This window comes from Ambystoma mexicanum, chromosome 11, assembly GCF_040938575.1.
Source record: "Ambystoma mexicanum isolate Mex_15411 chromosome 11, UKY_AmexF1_1, whole genome shotgun sequence".
Classification (NCBI taxonomy): Eukaryota; Metazoa; Chordata; class Amphibia; order Caudata; family Ambystomatidae; genus Ambystoma; species Ambystoma mexicanum.
In genome coordinates, this window is record NC_090934.1 from 18,820,517 (window position 1) to 18,836,705 (window position 16,189).

General features: G+C 56.3%; 1 protein-coding gene across 20 annotated transcripts in view; it reads right to left on the reverse strand.

Moving 5' to 3' along the window:
* The window catches only part of MACF1 (microtubule actin crosslinking factor 1), a 1,825,008-nt gene that overhangs the window by 606,866 nt on the left and 1,201,953 nt on the right, over positions 1 to 16,189 (reverse strand). For all 20 annotated transcript variants that reach the window (XM_069622429.1, XM_069622430.1, XM_069622431.1 and 17 more), the window contains 2 exons: positions 6,574 to 6,744; positions 5,107 to 5,273 (listed from right to left, as the gene is read on the reverse strand). In XM_069622429.1, coding sequence (XP_069478530.1) covers positions 5,107 to 5,273; positions 6,574 to 6,744 — 338 coding nt within the window. The remainder of the gene's footprint in view (positions 1 to 5,106; positions 5,274 to 6,573; positions 6,745 to 16,189) is intronic.

Sequence of the window (16,189 nt, forward strand, 5' to 3'; positions counted from 1 at the left end):
ACAGGATCCAGCTTCTGAGGAGGGGGTCAGATTGGCGAGAGAAAGCACACCGGAAGGAGCCAGCCCTAGAAAATGGACTAGGAAGGCGAGTTTGGCAGTGTGGTCACAGGATTGGAGGCAGCAGGGTCTATGAAGCATCACATATGAGGGGAGACAGGACACGAGTGCTTTCCTGGGGTCCTGTGGTGAATATTCATGGATAGATTTACCACAAAGGGACACACATCTGGCTCCACAGATGAAGGTGTAAGGGAGATTTTCTTTTTGCAAATCTTACCTTCTCTGCCCTGATCCTCCCCGCACCACTGCTGAACTCCAGAGGTGAGCGAGACCTTTTTCTCTCACTCACTTCCTGCATGTTCTTTAGTTTTGGGACCACTGGACCCTTTCTACAAGGACCCAGTGGAGTGGAGGCCGCTCCCCGTAATCTGTGGTCTCATGCTTTGCTAAGGCAGCAGCTCCCACCCTATGTGGTGTGCCTTCAGGGCCCCCAGGGTCTCTAGTGCAATGTTGTTTTGGGTTCACGGGTAAGTCCCGAGACTCCACAGTACAGGAGTAGTCCTCTCCTTTTTGTGACTGTTGCATTTTGCAAATTGCACCACAAGTCATCTTCCGTGGAGTGCTTTGGGGCACTTTGTATCCCATTAACTTTGTTGCTATTTTAAAGGCATCCCCTTAACAGGCTGGTGGCAGTTGTTACTTTTTAACCTATTTTTGATTGCATCACCCAGAGCTGCTGCTGCAGCCGCTATAATACACTAAAAGGACACTGTATACTCTGAAACACTTGTGTAAGCCCGATATAAATAACATATCAATCCAATTCAAAATGGCTCCCCGTACTCTTTTAAGTCCTGTTTAAGATGGCATGACTTTTTAGCCATCCTTCTTCCTTTTCAGGTTGGGGAGGGCTCTCTCTCGTCATGCATCTTGGTGGGCTTCATGCAAGAAGCTGGCAAATGCTTTCCTTTGTGTGTGCGAGGGGCCTGTTTACCCCCAATCCACATTCCTCCAGAAGACTTGGCTGTTGCTGGGGAGATTCTGGGAGGATGGTTGTCCCCAATTGGACAGCCACCCCCGAGTTTGAATGTGGCAGAGGCTGGGATCGCCAGAAGCACCTTTTCTGGATATAAGGAGATGAGCTGGAACCAAGTCAACCACTGGACCAGAAGAGACACACAGAAGAAGACCGAGGGATGCAGGAGTACTGCTACTGTCCTGTAAGAACCGCTGCGTTGCGCACTTCGACCTTCTAATCGACAGGGAAGACCTCTGCGAGATGCCTTCCTCCCCCCAAAGCTGCTAGTACCAACCAGTCACCTGTCCTGCTCGAGGTTTGTCACCTGTTTTCCGCCATTAGAGTGTGCATCATTGCATGTGCTCTGCAAGGCCCGAAACCCGATGATCGTCGTTGCCAGGACTTCTTGCTAACTAAAAAGCTGGAACTCATCGTGGGCATCCTCTAGGCTCTGCTGGGACTCTAGACATCCGTTGTGTTGCCCTCCACCAGCAGACGTGACTGCAGGATGACCAAAGTACAACTGCTGCGTTGTCAAATGCCTCCTGACCCGTTTAAGGTCAATGCAAGAAGTGCATCTGTGAAGCTTTCTGTGAGAGCCCCTTCTTTTATTTATTTAGTTATGTATTGAACATTTGTATGTTGCCTATAGAGCAAAACGTGTTTCCAGGTACTACAAAACAAAAGAGAGAGGTAGAAGGGGCGGGGGGGGGGGGGGGGGGGGACAGGATAGAGGAAAGAAAATAACAGTCCTACTAGACCTTGTGACATTCGGATCGTGCAAGTGCACTGTCAAGCAATGCAGGGGGAGGGGGGGAGATCAGGATGGGGAAAAGGGAGAGGGAGAAGTGCTAGAGGGAGGGGGTCCAGGGCTAGGCAAGTGCTAATGGGTGTCCAAAAGGGCACGTGTAAGAGGGAAACAAGGCGGTTAGTGGTCAAGTGCGAGGGGGGGGTGGACCAGCTTCAGAAGGCATACAGGAAAGGGTGCCCAAGGAAAAGTGCTGGTAGGAATCGGTGCAGGGAGACTGGTCGGTGGAGGGCCTGACCCTAGTACGACTCATGAGGGAGCACAGGCAAGCAGTTGCAGCAGCAGGAGGAGGAGGAGACTACCAGGGGAGGGGGAGAGAGAAGGATGAGGAGAAAGGGAAGGTCTTGAGAAGCATCCGGAACTTAAGGAGATACAGCACAAGTCGTAGAGGGGCATTGAGGCCGTTCCAGAGGGAAATTCCTGCCAAAGACAGAGATCTAACCCCACTCTTGGCTAGGAGAAACGTCTGACCTGGAGAGAGTGGGAGCTAAAGGACCGAACGACTATAGCAGGGAGGTATTTAGGGAGAGAGCTGGATGTAGTGGGGTCCCAGGCCCCAGAAAGGCTTGTGAATGATGCAACAGCTCTTGAATCTGATCCTTGAAACCACTGGGAGCCAGTGGAGAGATTTTAGTGTTGGAGAGATGCAATCCCTGTGCTTGAGGCCAAGGATAAGTCTTGCAGTCCTATTCTGGATTAGTTGAAGACGACGAAGGGAGAAGAGAGGCAGATTAAGGAAGAGGCTGTTACAGTAGTCAAGCCTTGAAACAACCAGAGCACTGGAGATATTGAGTTTCTGGGGGAAGGTAAGGAAAGGGAGAATACCTCTGAGGAGGTGAAGCAGACAGTGGGCTTTCTTGGCTAAGGCGCACAATGCGAGGTGCGAAGAGCAGCCGAAGATGACACCCATGTTTTTAGCCTCACACAAAGGTGAGGGAGGGCGAAAGAGGGCGTCCAGAGTGTAGGAGGGAAGGATGGGATAGGAGTCCCGATGAGAAGGATCTCAGTCTTACTGGCGTTAAAGCAGAGAGTGTTAGCAGCGCACCATGCCTGAATAGCAGACATCAGGAATGAGAGAGGAGGAGGGAAGCTTAAAGGAGAGCTGTGTGTCATCAGCATAACACTGCAAATGAGGTGAGAAGGTGGAAATCAGGCAGACCAGAGGGGCATGGTAAATGTTGAAGAGCCACAAAACACAGTGAGGATAGAGCCCTGAGGGACGCTGCAAGTCAAGAGTGAGGTAGAGGAGAGAAAAGAGCCCAGTAACACCTGGGGGTGTGCGGGGGGCGATTAGAGAGGAAAGAGGTCAGCCCGTCCAGTGTCCGGTCCTTGATACCCAGGGTATCACTGAGCCAATGAATGCAGATGGAATGATTGACAATGTCAAAGCAAGAGGGCAGATCGAGGAGGATAAGGGTGGAAGGAGTATTGGAGTTGAGATTTCAGAGCAGGTCATCACGGGTTTTCAGGAGTGCAGTTTCCGTGCCTCAGGCTGCTCTGAAGCCAGACTGGTGGTCATGGAGGCAGCCAACACATTCAGTGTGATGGATTATTTCATTTATTTATTGTTTATTTGTACAGCGCTTATACACAAGTGAAGTGCTTCAAAGCGGGAAGGGAATACAATAGTCATTCTTAGGCCTTGAAGTTTCCGAATGATCTAACAAAAAAGTAACTAGCGTATTAGGCCTGATGGCATTTCTCCAGACGGACGTACGAGGGAAGGGGGGTAAGTGCGCCCAGTCCAGCAGGGCCCTGGGTTAAGTGCAGCAAGGTTACACCTCTCATGGAGCGAAAGCTGAAAGTGCAGTAGTCTGAACATAGTGCAGAGGCCCGGAGGCAAGTGCAAGACTGGCAGGAGAGCCTGGGACCTGTGAGGCTCTGAAGGTGAACCAGGCTGCCAGTCAGTAAAATTGAACAGAATTAGGAAAGGGAAAGAGAAGTGAGGCAGGAGAAAAAAGGAGAGGAGGTTAGCAAGGGAGAGGGAGAGAGAAGGAGGAAGCGATGAGCAAGGTCTTCAGGAGTTTCCGGAACTTAAGGAGCTCTGGCTCAAGGCGGAGAGAGGCAGAGAGGCTTTTCCAGAGGGAGGCACCTGCAGAGGATAACAATCTACCCCCAAATCTCTGCTTGGAGATGACCAACTTCTCCAGGAGTTTGCCCAAGTAGAGGGTAGTAGAGAAAAGGCGGTAGTTACCTGGACAGGAAGGGTCTGCAGATGGCTTTTCCAGGAGGGGGTGCACACGCGAGTGCTCGAGGGGTGAAGGAATGGGGCCAGTTGCAAAAGAGTGGTTACAGAACTCAGCCAAGGAGGATGCAAGAGGCACAATGTTGTCCTTGATAGTTCTAGAGGCGCTGGGAAGCATGTGAAGTCCTGGAGAGTGCAGGTCAGCATGTGAAGCCCTGGAGAGTGGAGGTCAGCATGTGAAGTCCTGGAGAGTGCAGGTCAGCATGCGAAGTCCTGGAGAGTGCAGGTCAGCATGCGAAGTCCTGGAGAGTGGTCAGCATGTGAAGTCCTGGAGAGTGCAGGTCAGCGCGTGAAGTCCTGGAGAGTGGAGGTCAGCATGTGAAGCCCAGAGTGCAGGTCAGCATGTGAAGCCCTGGAGAGTGCAGGTCAGCATGTGAAGTCCTGGAGAGTGCAGGTCAGCATGTGAAGTCCTGGAGAGTGGTCAGCATGTGAAGTCCTGGAGAGTGCAGGTCAGCATGTGAAGCCCTGGAGAGTGCAGGTCAGCATGTGAAGCCCTGGAGAGTGCAGGTCAGCATGTGAAGCCCTGGAGAGTGCAGGTCAGCATGTGAAGCCCTGGAGAGTGGAGGTCAGCATGTGAAGTCCTGGAGAGTGCAGGTCAGCATGTGAAGTCCTGGAGAGTGCAGGTCAGCATGTGAAGCCCTGGAGAGTGGAGGTCAGCATGTGAAGCCCTGGAGAGTGCAGGTCAGCATGTGAAGCCCTGGAGAGTGCAGGTCAGCATGTGAAGCCCTGGAGAGTGGAGGTCAGCATGTGAAGTCCTGGAGAGTGCAGGTCAGCATGTGAAGTCCTGGAGAGTGCAGGTCAGCATGTGAAGTCCTGGAGAGTGCAGGTCAGCATGTGAAGCCCTGGAGAGTGCAGGTCAGCATGTGAAGCCCTGGAGAGTGGAGGTCAGTGCGTGAAGCCCTGGAGCGAGGGAGGTCTGACCACACCCTAGAGCCAGTGGGGGACCAGAATGGAACTGAGGTCAATGGGGGACTAGCGAGAACTAGATGTCACTGTTGCACCAGCGAGTAGCACTGTGAGATCCTGGATTCCTACCTGGCTTCTGCCTGCCTGAGCAGTCGTACCCACTGCTCCTCAAGGCTTTCCAAGTGATGGTGGATCTTTCTGCGGTCCGGGGCCTCCGCAGTCTCTGCTATCCGCCCGCCCTCAGCTTGGATCATTTCCACAGTGGCCCTACGGTCATCCAGGAGTCGCTGCAGCAGCTAGAGAGGATGCAGATGTGGGAGATGGAGAGAATAAGTGAAGGCAGTCTGCAAATATTAACAGCTTGCACCCACCCGAGGCAGCCAGCAGCCACAACGGTCATTACACTGCAAAATCAAGCCAGAGTCTGGTGACCCCGCAACACCGCCCAACACACCCCGCCACAGAAGCCAATCGCCAACAGTCATCAACAACACATGGCAGTGGGGCACTCCTGGGCCTGACGCATGCCATTCTTGCCACCAGAGCGCCGCGTCTCATCAAGGCAGAGATTCAGTCCTTGAGAGAATGCAGTGACGGGGGCACAGAGCAGAGAAAGCAGCATGTCTCTGTGATGTGGGGGCGAGGAGAACGCTAAGAATATCCACAGGGCCGGCTCAGAAGAAGCCGAGAGCTGCGAGCAGCCGGGCTGCTGCATGCCAGGAGGGAGGGGCTGGGTGGGTGCATGCATGTCTCTCTCGGGGAGGGGCGTTGCTAGGGAGGGGCTAAGGGGGCTATAGCCCCTGATCTTTTGGTTGTAGCCCCAGATAGAATCTCAGGAGCTACAGCCAAAAGCCTAGCTAGCCCCCAGTCCCAACAGTTCCGACATCAGCTTAGCCCCGGGTCTTTTCCAGACTTAGCAACTCCCCTGCTCTCGGGTCTGTAGAGAAGCTCTCCCAGTGCTGGGGTGCTAGATTGGCAGAGCTTGGCGTAGGCCCAGTGTTGGGGTGCTAGATTGGCAGAGCTTGGCCTAGGCCCAGTGTTGGGGTGCTAGATTGGCAGAGCTTGGCGTAGGCCCAGTGCTGGGGTGCTAGATTGGCAGGGTTTGGCGTAGGCCCAGTGTTGGGGTGCTAGATTGGCAGAGCTTGGCGTAGGCCCAGTGCTGGGGTGCTAGATTGGCAGGGTTTGGCATAGGCCCAGTGTTGGGGTGCTAGATTGGCAGAGCTTGGCGTAGGCCCAGTGCTGGGGTGCTATATTGGCAGAGCTTGGCATAGGCCCAGTGTTGGGGTGCTAGATTGGCAGAGTTTAGCCTAGGCCCAGTGTTGGGGTGCTAGATTGGCAGAACTTGGTGTAGGCCCAGTGCTGGGGTGCTAGATTGGCAGAGCTTGGTGTAGGCCCAGTGCTGGGGTGCTAGATTGGCAGAACTTGGCGTAGGCCCAGTGCTGGGGTGCCAGATTGGCAGAGCTTGGCGTAGGCCCAGGGCACTGCGGTGCTAGATTGGCAGAGCTTGGCATAGGCCCAGGGCACTGCGGTGCCCAGTGCTGGTGTGCGCGCGCCCTGCGAGATGCTCCCGCCCACGTGCAGAGGCCTCTCACTCACCTTTTGCTCCTGGATCTGCGCCTTCACCACTTTGTACTCTGCAGAAGGAGGCTTTTGATTGGCCATTAGTTCCTCGGTGTCCGTCAGCCAACTCAGCAAAGGCTCCAATGCATCCTGGAATTTCCCACAATGCAGCAGAGCTTCCTGTAACTGAGCAACCCTCTCTGTCACCTGGGGAGGCGAAAGGATATATCAATATGCAGAGCCTTTGGCAACGCGACCAGGCCCGGTCACCCAAAAAAAGTGGCCCTCTCCTCAAAAAAGTGGCCCACCCCTTGCCTCACGAACCTTGACCTCTGATGACATCGCTGGAAGTGATGTCATTTGACCCCACCCCAAAGTGACATCTCGGGAAGTGATGAAACACGACCTTTCACCCCTTGACAAAACAGGAAGTGGCATCAAATAGCATTGTTTCTAAGTACACTCAACTACTGTGAATCCAAGAAGACGTCCAAGGCCAAAGGATAATATGTTATTGTGAGTGAGATAAGCACGCACATGTGATTTGAAGAGGTGCTTTGCATTCCATTAAAAATAATCTGTATTGGTTTAAAAGAAATTCAACCAATAGTAGCAAATGCAAGCTCTTGGAGGGGCTATAATGACAGCATGAAGAAGTAGGCAAGTGGGAGCAAGCGGAGGGCACATTGGCAAGAGCAGGGACCTGTAGGGGAATGTGAAGCACAGAAGGCGAGTGTGGGCAAGAGCGGGGACCTGTAGGGGAATGTGAAGCACAGAAGGCGAGTGGGGGCAAGAGCGGGGACATGTAGGTGAATGAGAAGCACAGAAGGCGAGTGTGGGCAAGAGCAGGGACCTATAGGTGTATGTGAAGCACAGAAGGCGAGTGTGGGCAAGAGCGGGGACCTGTAGGGGAAGGTGAAGCACAGAAGGCGAGTGTGGGCAAGAGCGGGGACCTGTAGGGGAATGTGAAGCACAGAAGGCGAGTGGGTGCAAGAGCAGGGACCTGTAGGGGAATGTGAAGCACAGAAGGCGAGTGTAGGCAAGAGCGGGGACCTGTAGGTGTATGTGAAGCAGAGAAGGCGAGTGTGGGCAAGAGCGGGGACCTGTAGGTGTATGTGAAGCACAGAAGGCGAGTGGGAGCAAGAGCGGGGACCTGTAGGGGAAGGTGAAGCACAGAAGGCGAGTGTGGGCAAGAGCAGGGACCTATAGGTGTATGTGAAGCACAGAAGGGGAGTATGGGCAAGAGCGGGGACCTGTAGGGGAAGGTGAAGCACAGAAGGCGAGTGTGGGCAAGAGCGGGGACCTGTAGGGGAATGTGAAGCACAGAAGGCGAGTGTGGGCAAGAGCGGGGACCTGTAGAGGAAGGTGAAGCACAGAAGGCGAGTGTGGGCAAGAGCAGGGACCTATAGGTGTATGTGAAGCACAGAAGGCGAGTGGGAGCAAGAGCAGGGACCTGTAGGTGTATGTGTAGCACAGAAGGCGAGTGTGGGCAAGAGCAGGGACCTGTAGGTGTATGTGAAGCACACTACTCAGAAGGTGAGTGGGGGCAAGAGCGAGGACCTGTAGGGGAATGCGAAGCACAGGAGGCGAGTGGGGGCAAGAGCAGGGACCTGTAGGGTAATGTGAAGCACAGAAGGCGAGTGGGAGCAAGAGCAGGGACCTGTAGGGGAATGTGAAGCACAGAAGGCGAGTGGGGGCAAGAGCAGGGACATGGGACCTGTAGGGGAATGTGAAGCACAGAAGGCGAGTGGGGGCAAGAGCAGGGACATGTAGGTGAATGTGAAGCACAGGAGGCGAGTGGGGGCAAGAGCAGGGACATGTAGGTGAATGTGAAGCACAGGAGGCGAGTGGGGGCAAGAGCAGGGACATGTAGGTGAATGTGAAGCACAGGAGGCGAGTGGGGGCAAGAGCAGGGGCATGTAGGTGAATGTGAAGCACAGGAGGCGAGTGGGGGCAACAGCAGGGACATGTAGGTGAATGTGAAGCACGGGAGGCGAGTGGGGGCAAGAGCAGGGACATGTAGGTGAATGTGAAGCACGGGAGGCGAGTGGGGGCAAGAGCAGGGACATGTAGGTGAATGTGAAGCACGGGAGGCGAGTGGGGGCAAGAGCAGGGACCTGTAGGGGAATGTGAAGCACGGGAGGCGAGTGGGGGCAAGAGCAGGGACCTGTAGGGGAATGTGAAGCACAGAAGGCGAGTGGGGGCAAGAGCAGGGACATGTAGGTGAATGTGAAGCACGGGAGGCGAGTGGGGGCAGGAGCAGGGACATGTAGGTGAATGTGAAGCACGGGAGGCGAGTGGGGGCAAGAGCAGGGACATGTAGGTGAATGTGAAGCATGGGAGGCGAGTGGGGGCAAGAGCAGGGACATGTAGGTGAATGTGAAGCACGGGAGGCGAGTGGGGGCAAGAGCAGGGACATGTAGGTGAATGTGAAGCACGGGAGGCGAGTGGGGGCAAGAGCAGGGACATGTAGGTGAATGTGAAGCACAGGAGGCGAGTGGGGGCAAGAGCAGGGACCTGTAGGGGAATGTGAAGCACGGGAGGCGAGTGGGGGCAAGAGCAGGGACATGTAGGTGAATGTGAAGCACGGGAGGCGAGTGGGGGCAAGAGCAGGGACATGTAGGTGAATGTGAAGCACAGGAGGCGAGTGGGGGCAAGAGCAGGGACATGTAGGTGAATGTGAAGCACGGGAGGCGAGTGGGGGCAGGAGCATGGACATGTAGGTGTATGTGAAGCACGGGAGGCGAGTGGGGGCAAGAGCAGGGACATGTAGGTGAATGTGAAGCACGGGAGGCGAGTGGGGGCAAGAGCAGGGACATGTAGGTGAATGTGAAGCACGGGAGGCGAGTGGGGGCAAGAGCAGGGACATGTAGGTGAATGTGAAGCACAGGAGGCGAGTAGGGGCAAGAGCAGGGACATGTAGGTGAATGTGAAGCACAGGAGGCGAGTGTGGGCAAGAACAGGGACATGTAGGTGTATGTGAAGCACAGGAGGCGACTGGGGGCAAGAGCAGGGACATGTAGGTGAATGTGAAGCACAGGAGGCGACTGGGGGAAGAGCAGGGACATGTAGGTGAATGTGAAGCACAGGAGGCGAGTGGGGGCAAGAGCAGTGGCATGTAGGTGAATGTGAAGCACAGGAGGCGAGTGGGGGCAAGAGCAGGGACATGTAGGTGAATGTGAAGCACAGGAGGCGAGTGGGGGCAAGAGCAGGGGCATGTAGGTGAATGTGAAGCACAGGAGGCGAGTGGGGGCAAGAGCAGAGACATGTAGGTGAATGTGAAGCACGGGAGGCGAGTGGGGGCAAGAGCAGGGACATGTAGGTGAATGTGAAGCACGGGAGGCGAGTGGGGGCAAGAGCACGGACATGTAGGTGAATGTGAAGCACGGGAGGCGAGTGGGGGCAAGAGCAGGGACCTTTAGGGGAATGTGAAGCACGGGAGGCGAGTGGGGGCAAGAGCAGGGACATGTAGGTGAATGTGAAGCACGGGAGGCGAGTGGGGGCAAGAGCAGGGACATGTAGGTGAATGTGAAGCACAGGAGGCGAGTGGGGGCAAGAGCAGGGACATGTACGTGAATGTGAAGCACAGGAGGCGAGTAGGGGCAAGAGCAGGGACATGTAGGTGAATGTGAAGCACAGAAGGCGAGTGTGGGCAAGAACAGGGACATGTAGGTGTATGTGAAGCACAGGAGGCGACAGGGGGCAAGAGCAGGGACATGTAGGTGAATGTGAAGCACAGGAGGCGAGTGGGGGCAAGAGCAGAGAGATGTAGGTGAATGTGAAGCACAGGAGGCGACTGGGGGAAGAGCAGGGACATGTAGGTGAATGTGAAGCACAGGAGGCGAGTGGGGGCAAGAGCATGGACATGTAGGTGAATGTGAAGCACAGGAGGCGAGTGGGGGCAAGAGCAGGGACATGTAGGTGAATGTGAAGCACAGGAGGCGAGTGGGGGCAAGAGCAGGGACATGTAGGTGAATGTGAAGCACAGGAGGCGAGTGGGGGCAAGAGCAGGGGCATGTAGGTGAATGTGAAGCACAGGAGGCGAGTGGGGGCAAGAGCAGGGACATGTAGGTGAATGTGAAGCACGGGAGGCGAGTGGGGGCAAGAGCAGGGACATGTAGGTGAATGTGAAGCACGGGAGGCGAGTGGGGGCAAGAGCAGGGACCTGTAGGGGAATGTGAAGCACGGGAGGCGAGTGGGGGCAAGAGCAGGGACATGTAGGTGAATGTGAAGCACGGGAGGCGAGTGGGGGCAAGAGCAGGGACATGTAGGTGAATGTGAAGCACAGGAGGCGAGTGGGGGCAAGAGCAGGGACATGTAGGTGAATGTGAAGCACAGGAGGCGAGTGGGGGCAGGAGCATGGACATGTAGGTGTATGTGAAGCACGGGAGGCGAGTGGGGGCAAGAGCAGGGACATGTAGGTGAATGTGAAGCACGGGAGGCGAGTGGGGGCAAGAGCAGGGACATGTAGGTGAATGTGAAGCACGGGAGGCGAGTGGGGGCAAGAGCAGGGACATGTAGGTGAATGTGAAGCACAGGAGGCGAGTAGGGGGAAGAGCAGGGACATGTAGGTGAATGTGAAGCACAGAAGGCGAGTGTGGGCAAGAACAGGGACATGTAGGTGTATGTGAAGCACAGGAGGCGACTGGGGGCAAGAGCAGGGACATGTAGGTGAATGTGAAGCACAGGAGGCGACTGGGGGAAGAGCAGGGACATGTAGGTGAATGTGAAGCACAGGAGGCGAGTGGGGGCAAGAGCAGGGGCATGTAGGTGAATGTGAAGCACAGGAGGCGAGTGGGGGCAAGAGCAGGGACATGTAGGTGAATGTGAAGCACAGGAGGCGAGTGGGGGCAAGAGCAGGGGCATGTAGGTGAATGTGAAGCACAGGAGGCGAGTGGGGGCAAGAGCAGAGACATGTAGGTGAATGTGAAGCACGGGAGGCGAGTGGGGGCAAGAGCAGGGACATGTAGGTGAATGTGAAGCACGGGAGGCGAGTGGGGGCAAGAGCACGGACATGTAGGTGAATGTGAAGCACGGGAGGCGAGTGGGGGCAAGAGCAGGGACCTGTAGGGGAATGTGAAGCACGGGAGGCGAGTGGGGGCAAGAGCAGGGACATGTAGGTGAATGTGAAGCACGGGAGGCGAGTGGGGGCAAGAGCAGGGACATGTAGGTGAATGTGAAGCACAGGAGGCGAGTGGGGGCAAGAGCAGGGACATGTACGTGAATGTGAAGCACAGGAGGCGAGTGGGGGCAAGCAGATGACACATTGGCAAGAGCAGGGACCTGTAGGGGAATGTGAAGCACAGAAGGCGAGTGGGGGCAAGAGCAGGGACATGTAGGTGAATGTGAAGCACAGGAGGCGAGTGGGGGCAAGCAGAGGACACACTGGCAAGAGCAGGGACCTGTAGGGGAATGTGAAGCACAGAAGGCGAGTGGGGGCAAGAGCAGGGACATGTAGGTGAATGTGAAGCACAGGAGGCGAGTGGGGGCAAGCAGAGGACACACTGGCAAGAGCAGGGACCTGTAGGTGAATGTGAAGCACAGAAGGCGAGTGGGGGCAAGAGCAAGGACATGTAGGTGAATGTGAAGCACAGGAAGCGAGTGGGGGCAAGAGCAGGGACATGTAGGTGAATGTGAAGCACAGGAGGCGAGTGGGGGCAAGAGCAGGGACATGTAGGTGAATGTGAAGCACAGGAGGCGAGTGGGGGCAAGAGCAGGGACATGTAGGTGAATGTGAAGCACAGGAGGCGAGTGGGGGCAAGAGCAGGGAGATGTAGGTGAATGCGAAGCACAGAAGGCGAGTGGGGGCAAGAGCAGGGAGATGTAGTTGAATGCGAAGCACAGGAGGCGAGTGAGGGCAAGAGCAGGGACCTGTAGGTGAATGCGAAGCACAGGAGGCGAGTGGGGGCAAGAGCAGGGACATGTAGGTGAATGCGAAGCACAGGAGGCGAGTGGGGGCAAGAGCAGGGACATGTAGGTGAATGCGAAGCACAGGAGGCGTGGGGGGGCAAGAGCAGGGAGATGTAGGTGAATGCGAAGCACAGGAGGCGAGTGGGGGCAAGAGCAGGGAGATGTAGGTGAATGTGAAGCACAGGAGGCGAGTGGGGGCAAGAGCAGGGACATGTAGGTGAATGTGAAGCACAGGAGGCGAGTGGGGGCAAGAGCAGGGACATGTAGGTGAATGTGAAGCACAGGAGGCGAGTGGGGGCAAGAGCAGGGAGATGTAGGTGAATGCGAAGCACAGAAGGCGAGTGGGGGCAAGAGCAGGGAGATGTAGGTGAATGCGAAGCACAGGAGGCGAGTGGGGGCAAGAGCAGGGACCTGTAGGTGAATGCGAAGCACAGGAGGCGAGTGGGGGCAAGAGCAGGGACATGTAGGTGAATGCGAAGCACAGGAGGCGAGTGGGGGCAAGAGCAGGGACATGTAGGTGAATGCGAAGCACAGGAGGCGAGTGGGGGCAAGAGCAGGGACATGTAGGTGAATGCGAAGCACAGGAGGCGAGTGGGGGCAAGCAGAGGACACACTGGCAAGAGCAGGGACCTGTAGGGGAATGTGAAGCACAGAAGGCGAGTGGGGGCAAGAGCAGGGACATGTAGGTGAATGTGAAGCACAGGAGGCGAGTGGGGGCAAGCAGAGGACACACTGGCAAGAGCAGGGACCTGTAGGGGAATGTGAAGCACAGAAGGCGAGTGGGGGCAAGAGCAGGGACATGTAGGTGAATGTGAAGCACAGAAGGCGAGTGGGGGCAAGAGCAGGGAGATGTAGGTGAATGTGAAGCACAGGAGACGAGTGGGGGCAAGAGCAGGGACCTGTAGGTGAATGTGAAGCACAGAAGGTGAGTGGGGGCAAGAGCAGGGAGATGTAGGTGAATGTGAAGCACAGGAGGCGAGTGGGGGCAAGAGCAGGGACCTGTAGGTGAATGTGAAGCACAGAAGGCGAATGGGGGCAAGAGCAGGGAGATGTAGGTGAATGTGAAGCGCAGGAGGCGAGTGGGGGCAAGAGCAGGGACATGTTGGTGAATGTGAAGCACAGGAGGCGAGTGGGGGCAAGAGCAGGGACATGTAGGTGAACGTGAAGCACAGAAGGCGAGTGGGGGCAAGAGCAGGGACATGTAGGTGAACGTGAAGCACAGAAGGCGAGTGGGGGCAAGAGCGGGGACATGTAGGTGAACGCGAAGCACAGGAGGCGAGTGGGGGCAAGAGCAGGGACATGTAGGTGAACGCGAAGCACAGGAGGCGAGTGGGGGCAAGAGCAGGGACATGTAGGTGAACGCAAAGCACAGGAGGCGAGGGGGGGCAAGCTCAGGGAGATGTAGGTGAATGCGAAGCACAGGAGGCGAGTGGGGGCAAGAGCAGGGAGATGTAGGTGAATGTGAAGCACAGGAGGCGAGTGGGGGCAAGAGCAGGGACATGTAGGTGAATGTGAAGCACAGGAGGCGAGTGGGGGCAAGAGCAGGGACATGTAGGTGAATGTGAAGCACAGGAGGCGAGTGGGGGCAAGAGCAGGGAGATGTAGGTGAATGTGAAGCACAGGAGACGAGTGGGGGCAAGAGCAGGGACCTGTAGGTGAATGTGAAGCACAGGAGACGAGTGGGGGCAAGAGCAGGGACCTGTAGGTGAATGTGAAGCACAGAAGGCGAGTGGGGGCAAGAGCAGGGAGATGTAGGTGAATGTGAAGCACAGGAGGCGAGTGGGGGCAAGAGCAGGGACCTGTAGGTGAATGTGAAGCACAGAAGGCGAATGGGGGCAAGAGCAGGGAGATGTAGGTGAATGTGAAGCACAGGAGGCGAGTGGGGGCAAGAGCAGGGACATGTAGGTGAACGTGAAGCACAGAAGGCGAGTGGGGGCAAGAGCGGGGACATGTAGGTGAACGTGAAGCACAGAAGGCGAGTGGGGGCAAGAGCGGGGACATGTAGGTGAACGTGAAGCACAGAAGGCGAGTGGGGGCAAGAGCGGGGACATGTAGGTGAACGTGAAGCACAGAAGGCGAGTGGGGGCAAGAGCGGGGACCTGTAGGTGAACGTGAAGCACAGAAGGCGAGTGGGGGCAAGAGCGGGGACATGTAGGTGAACGTGAAGCACAGAAGGCGAGTGGGGGCAAGAGCAGGGGCATGTAGGTGAACGTGAAGCACAGAAGGCGAGTGGGGGCAAGAGCGGGGACATGTAGGTGAACGTGAAGCACAGAAGGCGAGTGGGGGCAAGAGCGGGGACATGTAGGTGAACGTGAAGCACAGAAGGTGAGTGGGGGCAAGAGCGGGGACCTGTAGGTGAACGTGAAGCACAGAAGGTGAGTGGGGGAAGAGCAGGGACATGTAGGTGAATGTGAAGCACAGGAGGCGAGTGGGGGCAAGAGCGGGGACATGTAGGTGAATGTGAAGCACAGAAGGCGAGTGGGGGCAAGAGCGGGGACCTGTAGGTGAATGTGAAGCACAGAAGGCGAGTGGGTGAAGAGCAGGGACATGTAGGTGAATGTGAAGCACAGGAGGCTAGTGGGGGCAAGAGCAGGGAGATGTAGGTGAATGTGAAGCACAGGAGGCGAGTGGGGGCAAGAGCAGGGACCTGTAGGTGTATGTGAAGCACAGAAGGCGAGTGGGGGCAAGAGCAGGGACCTGTAGGTGAATGTGAAGCACAGGAGGCGAGTGGGGGCAAGAGCAGGGACCTGTAGGTGAATGTGAAGCACAGGAGGCGAGTGGGGGCAAGAGCAGGGACATGTAGGTGAATGTGAAGCACAGGAGGCGAGTGGGGGCAAGAGCAGGGACATGTAGGTGAATGTGAAGCACAGGAGGCGAGTGGGGGCAAGAGCAGGGACATGTAGGTGAATGTGAAGCACAGGAGGCTAGTGGGGGCAAGAGCAGGGAGATGTAGGTGAATGTGAAGCACAGGAGGCGATTGGGGGCAAGAGCAGGGACCTGTAGGTGTATGTGAAGCACAGAAGGCGAGTGGGGGCAAGAGCAGGGACCTGTAGGTGAATGTGAAGCACAGGAGGCGAGTGGGGGCAAGAGCAGGGACCTGTAGGTGAATGTGAAGCACAGGAGGCGAGTGGGGGCAAGAGCAGGGACATGTAGGTGAATGTGAAGCACAGGAGGCGAGTGGGGGCAAGAGCAGGGACCTGTAGGTGAATGTGAAGCACAGAAGGCGAGTGGGGGCAAGAGCAGGGAGATGTAGGTGAATGTGAAGCACAGGAGGCGAGTGGGGGCAAGAGCAGGGACCTGTAGGTGAATGTGAAGCACAGGAGGCGAGTGGGGGCAAGAGCAGGGACCTGTAGGTGAATGTGAAGCACAGAAGGCGAGTGGGGGCAAGAGCGGGGACATGTAGGTGAACGTGAAGCACAGAAGGCGAGTGGGGGCAAGAGCGGGGACATGTAGGTGAACGTGAAGCACAGAAGGCGAGTGGGGGCAAGAGCGGGGACATGTAGGTGAACGTGAAGCACAGAAGGTGAGTGGGGGCAAGAGCGGGGACCTGTAGGTGAACGTGAAGCACAGAAGGTGAGTGGGGGAAGAGCAGGGACATGTAGGTGAATGTGAAGCACAGGAGGCGAGTGGGGGCAAGAGCGGGGACATGTAGGTGAATGTGAAGCACAGAAGGCGAGTGGGGGCAAGAGCGGGGACCTGTAGGTGAATGTGAAGCACAGAAGGCGAGTGGGTGAAGAGCAGG